Genomic DNA, 14,828 nt, shown 5'->3' on the forward strand with positions numbered 1-14,828 from the left:
AACATATAGTTCAGCTTTTTTTATATATATATTTTTCTTATACCCTTCAGGATATAATAGGACCATATATACATATGGACAAAATTACAAATCATTCTTTTTCCCTCAAAAACATAAAGCTATGTCGTCCCTTGCAAAACGATGTCGTCACGGACCGAAACGATGTCGTCCCGGACCGAAACGATGTCGTCCCAGATCAAAACGATGTCGTCGTGGAAATAATTCACAAACATACATCAAACAGCATTTTCTGTCCCAACTTATATATTTCCTACATCCTTTGAAATGTATTAGGCCCATATCTACATATGGATAAAATTAAAACTCATAATTTTACCTTAAAAACGTCTTGTGGATAAAACGATGTCGTCCCAGATCAAAACGATGTCGTCATGGAAACGAGATCCAAAACACACACTTTACAACCTTTTCTGCCCCAACTCTTTTTATGAAAGTTGTTTACTTTATATTTTAATCATAAAACCTTTATTTAGGAATTTTTTACTCATATTAATGACTATGTTTGACTATTTATAGTTCCTTACCATTTTCAGTGGGTATGACGTCATCCAGTATCGACGCACACCCTTGAACGAAACTAACTATTTTCTTACTATAATCAGGAAATAAATCCACCAACACAATTATACACTTTACTATATGAAGTTTTACTTACCTTTCGCGGTCCAGTTTGGAAGCTATTTCAATTAGAAGGACTATAAATCCACATATGGATAACTATTTTTTTCTAGAGCTAGTCTATATAAGGGGGCGCGCATTCGAGCGCGCTCTCATTTCATGCTCTCAATAGACAGCAACTGGTCGCAGCCTTTTCGCTCCTCCACGCCTTAACAAAGAGTTCATCACCTTGTTAATTTCATTGTAGAAAATATATCGGTATATATAAATATATATATATTGTATTCTATACATATTATAGTTTATAAATATATATTATATATCATATATACTGTATATATATTTCTTACATTTTTCATAAAAGTTTTTTTTCTCAAAGTTCAAGTCAGCCTGAAGAAGGTAATATTTATTTACCGAAACGTCGCGAAAGACTTGAACGCATTTATTTTTGATTTTTTGATTTTTGATTTTTGATTTTTTCATGTTTATTGTTGTTTTTTGTTCTATTCTTGTTCAATAAAAATCTATAAAAATCCAACAAAAAAATCATAAAAATACCAAAAAAGTTTCAAAAAAATATACACACACAGTTCTGACATTATGGACAATTTCCGTGGTAGACCAAGACAGAGAACCACACCACGTCCAAAAATTAGACACACGAGTGTTACACCAGATTATAAATATTTTAATTTCACACCAAGTAACACTTCAGCACGCCACCGTGCAAAGGAGCAGAGTTTCCCATACAGGAGACAAAGAAATACAGCTCCACAGTCCCGCCCTGTAAAAAACAGGAATAACACAAACATTCAGAAACGTCAAAACAGGGAATTTAACAGATCCACTCACAGGGAGGTGTCCAGGCCTGGACCCTCCCAACGTTTCCCTGCACCACAAAATGACCGTTATGAGAAGGTAGCAGATCCATACAGATCTCCCTATCATAAGAGTCATTTTGGGCCAGTCGCAGGCCCATACAGGCCTCCTGGTAAAAACGCAAAGGGTAAAAAAAGCCAAAAGAGAGCAATCAGAGAAACACGTCCCCGTCAGGACGATAGGGTGGTACACAAACGCGCTCGGCGTGAATATTTATATGAAGGTGCAGACATTGAGGACGAGGATGGCTTTCCTCTCCCACAACACCTGGAGTACCGACGCACCATACCATCCTTTCGTAACAACTACACACACATCCCCTCCAATCAGAGACCCAGAACGGTTTCTTTCAACTTTAATGGAGGAGGACAGAGGGACGTGAATCCTCCTATAGGCAACACTTACCCGCACTTCACGAACTGGGGCGGTTACCAGCAACGTCGCCCTCCTCCTATAAACAGTACAAGGGCGAGACCTGCAAGAGAAAACGAAAACCGTTTTAGACAAAATCCAGATTTCACACCGGCACCGCCTCAACTCAAAACGACAATCAAATTATTCTATGATCTGATCCGCCAGGTACACCATCTAGAAAGAGTTACCACGCAGGTTCAGAATAACCAGCCGGTCACGTTTAAAAGACTCACTGACCTCCTGATAGAGACGGTGAGACCAGCCTTTCCGAATGACCGAGTTACACAGTTGCTACAGGACAACGCAAAAAACTGGTCCTACACTACACAACTGCTTCTCGAGCGACATTACGAATCAATGATTGATGCAACCATACAGAGCATACGTGCCCAGACCAATCAAGCCGATTGGCCTGAAGCATTTGAGGTGGCGTCACACTGGGCGGACAGAAATTATAGAAGTAGAATTAGTGCAGAGGCCATTGCACAGGCAGAGGCCCTGATTACGGCAGAGATCCCGATTGGTGTGAGCACGACGACACAGAAAGCCCCCACAGAGACAAGGGGGACCGCACTCCCTCGAACTTACGCTACTGTCGTCGCCTCCACCAGCCGAACCGCCACACAGGCCCCTGCACCTCGGCCGACCGAACCTCCTGCCAACACCGCTCCTGTAAGACAAACAGTCAGTCAAAAACACATAGAGATACAAACTTCTCCAACACTCTGTTTACCAGAAAAAGCAGGCACTAGTTCTCCTCCACATAGAGGAGATTGGTCCTTTGAGGAGGAAGTACCTCCACAGGACCTACCAGAGTCCCTTCTGCCCATACAGGCGGAAGCACCGCAGCCCTGCGAACAGAGAAAGAGAACACATAAGAGCCGCCATATAAATCCAGGAGCGGAACCCTCTTTAACGGTCCCTCCACCCCAGAGCCGCCCGGAGACACCGAGGCCGGAAATCTCTGTCGCGGCCCCTGTAGCTCAGAGCCGCCCTGTGACACCAGTGCCGGAAATCTCTGTTTTAGTTCCTCTTCCTCAGGAGGAAGCGCCACAGGTCAATGACAGGGTACCCACCCCACAGGTGGCAGTGGCAACACCAGAGCCTATTGGTGCCCCAAACAGCTCTCCTGTGTCAGAGACGGAACACAGATTGTTCCCATTTCCCCCAATGTCGACTCCAATCGCTTACTCTGATCATAGCAGCTTTCTTTTTTCTGACGACTCACCCACTCCGGTAAAACCACCTTCACCGCTCTCTGAGTTCCTTCGGGAGTTTGACCCGATACAGCCAGCGGGAGACATGGGGGTAGAAAAGGGTGAACCGAGCGTCCCTAAAACCGCACCATCTCTCGGCGTTCTCGCACCTGGGGAAGACACAAACGTAAATGAACCCCTAATGATTGACAGCCCATCTTCTGGCTCTCTTAACCGCCCTTTACGCCACATTAACACCACAAGGAAACACGTAGATTGGAGCCTTACGTTAAAAAAGAGAGTAGTCATCATTGGGGACTCAAATCTGTCCAGACTTCCTCATTACGAGGAACCCGATCTCCAAGTGGACAGCTTCCCCGGTGCTAAATTCCAGCATGCATGTAATCTGTTGGAAAAAGCCACAGTGGCCAGAGTACCGGAAAAGATCGTTCTGTCATTTGGCCTTAACAACCGAAAACAGAGATATAGAATGACGGCCATAACAGAAATACAGAAAACATACAAAATAGCAAAGAGGATTCTGCCACAGACAGAAATTATTGTGCCCCTTATCAATTTTTCGAGAGTGCTACCGCAAGCAGAGCAGGATATGCTAGAGCATATCAACAGCTTTATCAAAAAGAATCTGTCCTTCATCCCTCTGCTGGCAGCCACACACTTCCACGTGGAGAAGGATGGGCTCCACTGGAGACCGACAACGGCCAAAGCACTCCTCACGCATTGGGCTTCTCATTTAAACTTGTAGACCCCGACAACCCAAAATGCGGTTCCCGTAAACTCATCATAAATCTGTCAAAGTCCTTTGTTTTATCAAAAGAACAGACCTCAGTCCTCAAAAGGGGCCTTTCTTACATCCCCACCCCATCGAGCTGTAGAAAGAAAGAACTTTTAGCGGACATGCAAGCGTACCACCGCAGGCTCAAACTCGAGACATTTTTTGAGGGCAAGAAAAGCCAAAAAGCGAAGGTACCGTTCACTCATCCCTCTGACTGGGAGCCCGCTTTGTCCAGCCTGCCGAAAGAAATAGAGAAGGTCATAAGAGCTGACAATTTTGCGTTCAAAAAGCTACACTGGGGCCTGGGGGTGAAGCCCAATCTAACACCGAGCGAAAGAAAAGCTCTGAAAGAATTGTATAACAATACGGACATAGTAATTAAGCCAGCCGACAAGGGTAACGCCACAGTCATTTTAGACAGAGCACAATACCTCGGTGAGGGACTGAGACAACTGTCTGTCGCAGAGCACTATCGTCCTCTTGAGGGGCCCATCTACACAGACACTATAAAAGAGGTGGAGGAAATTTTAGATGACATGTGTTCAAAAAAGATTATCAGCGCGAAACAAAAAGAGTATCTCGTGGGTGAAGGCCCACCTCGAGCCAGAAGGTTTTACTTGTTGCCGAAGATCCATAAAGAGCCAGAAAAGTGGAGCGTTCCGTTTGAGGTCCCACCAGGTAGACCCATCGTCTCCGACTGCAACAGCGAGACATACTTCACGGCCGAGTACTTGGAACACTTCCTCAATCCTCTCTCCACCAGACATCCAAGCTACCTAAAAGACACGTACGATTTCATTGCAAAAATTAGTCAACTCAAAATCCCACAAAACGCATTGTTATTTACAATTGACATAGATAGTTTATACACCAATATTGATACCCCGACTGGCTTAAAAGCAGTTAGAAAATTTATGTCCAAATATCCTGATCCCCTTAGACCGGACGAGCATCTCCTTCAACTTTTGGAGATAAATCTGACTAAAAACGACTTTGAGTTTGACACTAAATTTTACTTACAAGTAAAGGGAACAGCCATGGGGAAGAAGTTCGCCCCCTCGTACGCGAACATTTTTATGGCAGACTGGGAGCAAACGGCTCTCGCAGGCTCTGCCAAAAAACCCTTCGCGTACTATAGGTTCTTGGATGACATCTGGGGTGTCTGGACCCACTCTGAGGACGATTTCCTCACTTTCATCGCTCACCTTAATTCACACCAGGCATCTATAAAGGTCAAATATAACACGGACAGGTCAGAGGTCAATTTTTTGGACGTGGTCTCATACAAGGGACCCAAGTTTGAACAAACAAGACAGCTAGATTTCAGGGTTTACTTCAAGGACACAGATACGCATTCTTTACTTCATAGAGACAGTTTTCACCCAAGACACACCTTCAAAGGAATCATTAAGTCACAGCTCCTCAGATTCAAAAGAATCTGCTCACAGCCATCGTCCTTTGTGGAGGCCACGCGCATCCTCTTCCGGGCTCTCCGTGGGCGTGGTTACAGCAGAGCATTCCTGAGAAAGATTCTGAAAACATTTGACAAGCCAAAAAGCCCACTCAGAGCAGAAGGGCAGATTAGAGATAAAATCATCCCGCTCACTGCCCTCTACTCCAAACAATGCGTATCCCTTAATTCGGCCATCAAAGAAAACTTTTTGAAGTTCCTTGAACCTACTAGCTTTCTCAAACATCACAGGCCCATTGCAGCATATAAGCGTAACGAAAACTTACACGACACTTTGGTCTATAGCAAGATACGCACACCGGCCCCCATTGGCCGGATCGGCCGCTGCAAGTATTTTGTTCAAAAAAAGTGGGTAATGAGCAGATTTAACAAAAAGATATTTAAAATCCCCCGACCTCTGACCCACGAAGCTGTGAACTGCATTTATTTGGCCTTTTGCACAAGATGCCGCAGACAATACGTGGGTCAGACGAAAAATGAACTGAGGGTCAGAGCCTACCAACATGCACACAATATTATGCATAAAGTTGAGAAGCGACGACACCTAGTGCAACACTTCCTGACCCACGGTCTGTCTGCATTCAAAGTCACCTGTCTCCAATCAAATCCAGCGTGGTCTCTAAAAGAAAGACTCAAGGCCGAGAGCATTTGGATCAAAAGATTGGACACAGTCTACCCGAGAGGCCTCAATGAGGTTTAAATTTTTCTCTCTCCCCAACGCTCTTCCGTTATTTTTGGGACAGTGGTGTAGACCAAAAACTCCTCTTTGAATGGCCACCCACATCTCATTACTAACACCTACCCGTCAATAACCCCTCATAAACTACACCGGACACAAAAAGCCCTATTTTTCAGGACCCTTATATAACCTACCACACTAAAACCTACCCCGCTCACACTAAAACCTACCCCGCTCACCTGTTAATCGGGTTTGGACGGCCCTCGGTCGCCTACCCCGACCGTTTTCAGCCCTCTCTGGTCGACCCCGGCCAGAAGGTTAAAAACATACAAACAAAAATATCAATTACTCCATTTTCTACACTAAAATCTACCCCCACTTACCTGTTGATGCGGTCTGGACGGCCCTCTGTCGCCTACCCCGACTGTTGTTAGCCCTCTCTGGTCGACCCCTGCAAGAAGGTTTAAAAACAAACAAACAAAAATATCAATTACTCCATTATCTACACTAAAATCTACCCCCACTTACCTGTTGATGCGGTCTGGACGGCCCTCCGTCGCCTACCCCGACTGTTGTTAGCCCTCTCTGGTCGACCCCTGCAAGAAGGTTTAAAAACAAGCAAACAAAAATATCAATTACTCCATTTTCTACACTAAATTCTACCCCCACTTACCTGTTGATGCGGTCTGGACGGCCCTCCGTCGCCTACCCCGACTGTTGTTAGCCCTCTCTGGTCGACCCCTGCAAGAAGGTTTAAAAACAAACAAACAAAAATATCAATTACTCCATTTTCTATACTAAAATCTACCCCCACTTACCTGTTGATGCGGTCTGGACGGCCCTCCGTCGCCTACCCCGACTGTTGTTGGCCCTCTCTGGTCGACCCCTGGAAAAATATTAAAAACAAACAAACAAAATAGGGGTCATCTCATCATTTTTTACACTCATTATGGCACAACACAACCATATGGACAATAAAATATAAATATACACACGTGTGTGGGCGGACATATAAAACAGATATTATGAGACGGGTTATAGGTGTTAGCATTTTAATAATTATTATTATAATAATTATTATTATTATTATTATTATTATTGTTATATTTGCCACTAATATTATACACAGATTTACGTATTTGTCAAGTGGACATTGTAGTGGGACGTTGGAGCACGGCATCGTTCCCTTTCTTTGCCTTGGGTAACCTTTAGTGGTCAGCAGAAAGTGGGCCAGTGCACAGCCATTTCTGGGACCTTAGGGTCCCAGATCTTGGATTTCTCATTCCCCTAACCCTAACCCCGGCCAGAAGGTTAAAAACATACAAACAAAAATATCAATTACTCCATTTTCTACACTAAAATCTACCCCCACTTACCTGTTGATGCGGTCTGGACGGCCCTCTGTCGCCTACCCCGACTGTTGTTAGCCCTCTCTGGTCGACCCCTGCAAGAAGGTTTAAAAACAAACAAACAAAAATATCAATTACTCCATTATCTACACTAAAATCTACCCCCACTTACCTGTTGATGCGGTCTGGACGGCCCTCCGTCGCCTACCCCGACTGTTGTTAGCCCTCTCTGGTCGACCCCTGCAAGAAGGTTTAAAAACAAGCAAACAAAAATATCAATTACTCCATTTTCTACACTAAATTCTACCCCCACTTACCTGTTGATGCGGTCTGGACGGCCCTCCGTCGCCTACCCCGACTGTTGTTAGCCCTCTCTGGTCGACCCCTGCAAGAAGGTTTAAAAACAAACAAACAAAAATATCAATTACTCCATTTTCTATACTAAAATCTACCCCCACTTACCTGTTGATGCGGTCTGGACGGCCCTCCGTCGCCTACCCCGACTGTTGTTGGCCCTCTCTGGTCGACCCCTGGAAAAATATTAAAAACAAACAAACAAAATAGGGGTCATCTCATCATTTTTTACACTCATTATGGCACAACACAACCATATGGACAATAAAATATAAATATACACACGTGTGTGGGCGGACATATAAAACAGATATTATGAGACGGGTTATAGGTGTTAGCATTTTAATAATTATTATTATAATAATTATTATTATTATTATTATTATTATTGTTATATTTGCCACTAATATTATACACAGATTTACGTATTTGTCAAGTGGACATTGTAGTGGGACGTTGGAGCACGGCATCGTTCCCTTTCTTTGCCTTGGGTAACCTTTAGTGGTCAGCAGAAAGTGGGCCAGTGCACAGCCATTTCTGGGACCTTAGGGTCCCAGATCTTGGATTTCTCATTCCCCTAACCCTAACCCTAACCCTAACCCTAACCCTAACCCTAACCCTAACTGTGACGTCGAGCGTCTCCTCATGTCCATACAGACGTGAGTTATATGCCCCTCACCACATCTAACTAAAACCTACCATGAGTTTTTTTATTAAATTAAACCCTTGTTGGTATAAACCACGGCAATATAGCCCGTTTGATTTGAACCCTGGCGATTTTAGCCCTCTATTTTTTTATTGAATAATTATATATGTATCTCTCTAGGGTGTGACCATTCTCCTTTCTGGGCCTGTGGTGTCCTTTAGTGGTCAGTAGAAAGTGGGCCAGTGCACAGCCATTTCTGGGGCCTTCGGGCCCTAGATCTTGGATTTTTCATTCCCCTAACCAAGCCCGTGCCACCGCCTCTGAGCTTTTGGATTGCCCTTCGTCTGGATTGGATTGTGTGTGATGTCTGTGAGTGTATGTGTATGATTATTGAATATTAAAATTAAAAACAAATTTATTGATAGTGAAAAAACTATTTATGAAGCACCATACAGTGCTGAAAGGTATTTAGTAGTGGGAGGGGCACCCCGCCCTCTACCACTATAAAGTCCAGAGGGACCACGCCCTCAAGCACTCTGTAGTTGCAGAGGGAACAGAGACAGTTGTCATTTCAATTCGCCTGATGAGAACCTTGGGAAAGTTCGAAACGCGTCGCGAGAGTGCCTGAATGACACAAAACCGTAAAAATGAGTACAGCTGCCATCATTTTGAAGGTGGGTGATGTAGCAGAGCTTTGGAAAATTTTCTCTTCGCCCATACAGGCGTCGAGTTGGTTAAAATGGCCGCCATCATTGTTGTGGGTGATGTTGCAGAGCCACATAATTTTTTCTCCGTCCACTGTGACGTCGAGCGTCTCCTCATGTCCATACAGACGTGAGTTATATGCCCCTCACCACATCTAACTAAAACCTACCATGAGTTTTTTTATTAAATTAAACCCTTGTTGGTATAAACCACGGCAATATAGCCCGTTTGATTTGAACCCTGGCGATTTTAGCCCTCTATTTTTTTATTGAATAATTATATATGTATCTCTCTAGGGTGTGACCATTCTCCTTTCTGGGCCTGTGGTGTCCTTTAGTGGTCAGTAGAAAGTGGGCCAGTGCACAGCCATTTCTGGGGCCTTCGGGCCCTAGATCTTGGATTTTTCATTCCCCTAACCAAGCCCGTGCCACCGCCTCTGAGCTTTTGGATTGCCCTTCGTCTGGATTGGATTGTGTGTGATGTCTGTGAGTGTATGTGTATGATTATTGAATATTAAAATTAAAAACAAATTTATTGATAGTGAAAAAACTATTTATGAAGCACCATACAGTGCTGAAAGGTATTTAGTAGTGGGAGGGGCACCCCGCCCTCTACCACTATAAAGTCCAGAGGGACCACGCCCTCAAGCACTCTGTAGTTGCAGAGGGAACAGAGACAGTTGTCATTTCAATTCGCCTGATGAGAACCTTGGGAAAGTTCGAAACGCGTCGCGAGAGTGCCTGAATGACACAAAACCGTAAAAATGAGTACAGCTGCCATCATTTTGAAGGTGGGTGATGTAGCAGAGCTTTGGAAAATTTTCTCTTCGCCCATACAGGCGTCGAGTTGGTTAAAATGGCCGCCATCATTGTTGTGGGTGATGTTGCAGAGCCACATAATTTTTTCTCCGTCCACTGTGACGTCGAGCGTCTCCTCATGTCCATACAGACGTGAGTTATATGCCCCTCACCACATCTAACTAAAACCTACCATGAGTTTTTTTATTAAATTAAACCCTTGTTGGTATAAACCACGGCAATATAGCCCGTTTGATTTGAACCCTGGCGATTTTAGCCCTCTATTTTTTTATTGAATAATTATATATGTATCTCTCTAGGGTGTGACCATTCTCCTTTCTGGGCCTGTGGTGTCCTTTAGTGGTCAGTAGAAAGTGGGCCAGTGCACAGCCATTTCTGGGGCCTTCGGGCCCTAGATCTTGGATTTTTCATTCCCCTAACCAAGCCCGTGCCACCGCCTCTGAGCTTTTGGATTGCCCTTCGTCTGGATTGGATTGTGTGTGATGTCTGTGAGTGTATGTGTATGATTATTGAATATTAAAATTAAAAACAAATTTATTGATAGTGAAAAAACTATTTATGAAGCACCATACAGTGCTGAAAGGTATTTAGTAGTGGGAGGGGCACCCCGCCCTCTACCACTATAAAGTCCAGAGGGACCACGCCCTCAAGCACTCTGTAGTTGCAGAGGGAACAGAGACAGTTGTCATTTCAATTCGCCTGATGAGAACCTTGGGAAAGTTCGAAACGCGTCGCGAGAGTGCCTGAATGACACAAAACCGTAAAAATGAGTACAGCTGCCATCATTTTGAAGGTGGGTGATGTAGCAGAGCTTTGGAAAATTTTCTCTTCGCCCATACAGGCGTCGAGTTGGTTAAAATGGCCGCCATCATTGTTGTGGGTGATGTTGCAGAGCCACATAATTTTTTCTCCGTCCACTGTGACGTCGAGCGTCTCCTCATGTCCATACAGACGTGAGTTATATGCCCCTCACCACATCTAACTAAAACCTACCATGAGTTTTTTTATTAAATTAAACCCTTGTTGGTATAAACCACGGCAATATAGCCCGTTTGATTTGAACCCTGGCGATTTTAGCCCTCTATTTTTTTATTGAATAATTATATATGTATCTCTCTAGGGTGTGACCATTCTCCTTTCTGGGCCTGTGGTGTCCTTTAGTGGTCAGTAGAAAGTGGGCCAGTGCACAGCCATTTCTGGGGCCTTCGGGCCCTAGATCTTGGATTTTTCATTCCCCTAACCAAGCCCGTGCCACCGCCTCTGAGCTTTTGGATTGCCCTTCGTCTGGATTGGATTGTGTGTGATGTCTGTGAGTGTATGTGTATGATTATTGAATATTAAAATTAAAAACAAATTTATTGATAGTGAAAAAACTATTTATGAAGCACCATACAGTGCTGAAAGGTATTTAGTAGTGGGAGGGGCACCCCGCCCTCTACCACTATAAAGTCCAGAGGGACCACGCCCTCAAGCACTCTGTAGTTGCAGAGGGAACAGAGACAGTTGTCATTTCAATTCGCCTGATGAGAACCTTGGGAAAGTTCGAAACGCGTCGCGAGAGTGCCTGAATGACACAAAACCGTAAAAATGAGTACAGCTGCCATCATTTTGAAGGTGGGTGATGTAGCAGAGCTTTGGAAAATTTTCTCTTCGCCCATACAGGCGTCGAGTTGGTTAAAATGGCCGCCATCATTGTTGTGGGTGATGTTGCAGAGCCACATAATTTTTTCTCCGTCCACTGTGACGTCGAGCGTCTCCTCATGTCCATACAGACGTGAGTTATATGCCCCTCACCACATCTAACTAAAACCTACCATGAGTTTTTTTATTAAATTAAACCCTTGTTGGTATAAACCACGGCAATATAGCCCGTTTGATTTGAACCCTGGCGATTTTAGCCCTCTATTTTTTTATTTAATAATTATATATGTATCTCTCTAGGGTGTGACCATTCTCCTTTCTGGGCCTGTGGTGTCCTTTAGTGGTCAGTAGAAAGTGGGCCAGTGCACAGCCATTTCTGGGGCCTTCGGGCCCTAGATCTTGGATTTTTCATTCCCCTAACCAAGCCCGTGCCACCGCCTCTGAGCTTTTGGATTGCCCTTCGTCTGGATTGGATTGTGTGTGATGTCTGTGAGTGTATGTGTATGATTATTGAATATTAAAATTAAAAACAAATTTATTGATAGTGAAAAAACTATTTATGAAGCACCATACAGTGCTGAAAGGTATTTAGTAGTGGGAGGGGCACCCCGCCCTCTACCACTATAAAGTCCAGAGGGACCACGCCCTCAAGCACTCTGTAGTTGCAGAGGGAACAGAGACAGTTGTCATTTCAATTCGCCTGATGAGAACCTTGGGAAAGTTCGAAACGCGTCGCGAGAGTGCCTGAATGACACAAAACCGTAAAAATGAGTACAGCTGCCATCATTTTGAAGGTGGGTGATGTAGCAGAGCTTTGGAAAATTTTCTCTTCGCCCATACAGGCGTCGAGTTGGTTAAAATGGCCGCCATCATTGTTGTGGGTGATGTTGCAGAGCCACATAATTTTTTCTCCGTCCACTGTGACGTCGAGCGTCTCCTCATGTCCATACAGACGTGAGTTATATGCCCCTCACCACATCTAACTAAAACCTACCATGAGTTTTTTTATTAAATTAAACCCTTGTTGGTATAAACCACGGCAATATAGCCCGTTTGATTTGAACCCTGGCGATTTTAGCCCTCTATTTTTTTATTTAATAATTATATATGTATCTCTCTAGGGTGTGACCATTCTCCTTTCTGGGCCTGTGGTGTCCTTTAGTGGTCAGTAGAAAGTGGGCCAGTGCACAGCCATTTCTGGGGCCTTCGGGCCCTAGATCTTGGATTTTTCATTCCCCTAACCAAGCCCGTGCCACCGCCTCTGAGCTTTTGGATTGCCCTTCGTCTGGATTGGATTGTGTGTGATGTCTGTGAGTGTATGTGTATGATTATTGAATATTAAAATTAAAAACAAATTTATTGATAGTGAAAAAACTATTTATGAAGCACCATACAGTGCTGAAAGGTATTTAGTAGTGGGAGGGGCACCCCGCCCTCTACCACTATAAAGTCCAGAGGGACCACGCCCTCAAGCACTCTGTAGTTGCAGAGGGAACAGAGACAGTTGTCATTTCAATTCGCCTGATGAGAACCTTGGGAAAGTTCGAAACGCGTCGCGAGAGTGCCTGAATGACACAAAACCGTAAAAATGAGTACAGCTGCCATCATTTTGAAGGTGGGTGATGTAGCAGAGCTTTGGAAAATTTTCTCTTCGCCCATACAGGCGTCGAGTTGGTTAAAATGGCCGCCATCATTGTTGTGGGTGATGTTGCAGAGCCACATAATTTTTTCTCCGTCCACTGTGACGTCGAGCGTCTCCTCATGTCCATACAGACGTGAGTTATATGCCCCTCACCACATCTAACTAAAACCTACCATGAGTTTTTTTATTAAATTAAACCCTTGTTGGTATAAACCACGGCAATATAGCCCGTTTGATTTGAACCCTGGCGATTTTAGCCCTCTATTTTTTTATTTAATAATTATATATGTATCTCTCTAGGGTGTGACCATTCTCCTTTCTGGGCCTGTGGTGTCCTTTAGTGGTCAGTAGAAAGTGGGCCAGTGCACAGCCATTTCTGGGGCCTTCGGGCCCTAGATCTTGGATTTTTCATTCCCCTAACCGCGTGATCTGTGACGTCCGAAGTTCGTTTCCACACACAGTCACGTGACTGCTTCGGATTCAGATTCAAAAATAGCGAGAACCCCGCTTGAGCAGGTTTCGAGTGTCATACCCTTCGGTAGTAGTACAAAAAAAAAAGAAATAGACTTAGCCCTCACACTGTTGAACAAGTCCTGTTCCTTAATAAAAAAAAACATTAATTTATTAAATTACCCACAAAATAAAATGTCAGCTCCCCAGTTCACAAGCACTTCACCATTCCACAACATTTTTTTTTTTTTTTTTTTTGCTTATATATGCCTACATGAGCCTTGCCTATGAACTTGTAGGATTAGGACTGAGGCTAAAGTTTATGTGAATAAGGCTGCATTTGTAGATCAAAGCAGATTCATAAGAATTGTTTCTGTACAAGTGAATTAGTCCCATTTATTATTATTATTTTGTTCATAAGTTAATTCATACAGTTGTTTGTTCATACTTTGTATAAGAACTACATCAACACTAACACTTGAATTATGAGGATTAATTGTATTGCTTTGTGGTTTACAGAGCAGAAAGTGATTTATAAAAAAAAAAAAAAAAATAAAAAAAAGTTCTTCTGGGACAGAAAGGCAGCTTTTCCACCTTTTGACCACAAGATGTCGTTAGTGTGCAACGTGTTGAAAAGCTTCGAGTAATGAACAGGGGGGCAGGGTTTCATATTATTTTGAAGTTTCCCCTGGGCGCCGCCATTGGCTAGCGGACCATCACCTGCTGTTAGCATCCATTGAGTCCCATTCATTTTGGCGTCACTTTGACAGCGAATAACTTTACATCTGAGGCGTTTAAAGACTCCATTTGTCCATTATTTATTTCTAAAGAAACACGAAAATGTATAAAAGGCTCCATTACCTTGTATCTTACGTTATGGCCCCGTAGAAGCCGTTTTTGTAAAAATAGGCTAACGATTGCGTCATAACCACGCGACTCTCTGTCGCACAGTAGAGAGATTACCGTATGGACAGGAGGAGAAGCTCGCAGGCAATCGGGGGGACGTGGAGGCAAAATGACCAAATAATTAATCAGGATACTTAGCAAAAGTGTCTCCTGCTCCAGCTCATGGACAGCTCTTACTCACACTCTCCGTCTCTGCAAGATTCAGAAGGGAATGATTCAGATTTCTCTTGGCACAGCTACTAG

The 14,828-nt window shown here is 43.8% G+C and overlaps 1 protein-coding gene across 10 annotated transcripts; it reads right to left on the reverse strand.

Annotated features, from left to right (window-relative positions):
- Positions 1-841: 841 nt before the first annotated feature.
- LOC311077241 (uncharacterized protein) lies at positions 842-6,587 on the reverse strand. 10 transcript variants are annotated; one of them, XM_084139069.1, is made up of 9 exons: positions 5,318-6,587; positions 4,945-5,148; positions 4,542-4,700; positions 4,356-4,428; positions 3,417-4,160; positions 3,161-3,298; positions 2,521-2,602; positions 1,924-1,993; positions 849-1,423 (listed from the first exon to the last, which is right to left on the reverse strand). In XM_084139069.1, the coding sequence occupies exons 6-9, from the start codon at positions 3,234-3,236 to the stop codon at positions 1,334-1,336; spliced, it is 318 nt and encodes a 105-aa protein (XP_083995195.1). In that variant the 5' UTR covers positions 3,237-3,298; positions 3,417-4,160; positions 4,356-4,428; positions 4,542-4,700; positions 4,945-5,148; positions 5,318-6,587; the 3' UTR covers positions 849-1,333. The 10 variants fall into 10 exon arrangements, 4 of the variants coding, with proteins under 4 accessions (XP_083995197.1, XP_083995196.1, XP_083995195.1 ...); XR_014604820.1 differs by having other exon boundaries at positions 878-1,423; positions 4,522-4,700; XR_014604821.1 differs by having other exon boundaries at positions 880-1,423; positions 2,729-3,298; positions 4,522-4,700.
- Positions 6,588-14,828: the final 8,241 nt, after the last annotated feature.

This window comes from Abramis brama (genome assembly GCF_963993115.1).
Source record: "Abramis brama genome assembly, contig: SCAFFOLD_87, whole genome shotgun sequence".
In the NCBI taxonomy this organism is placed as follows: Eukaryota; Metazoa; Chordata; class Actinopteri; order Cypriniformes; family Leuciscidae; genus Abramis; species Abramis brama.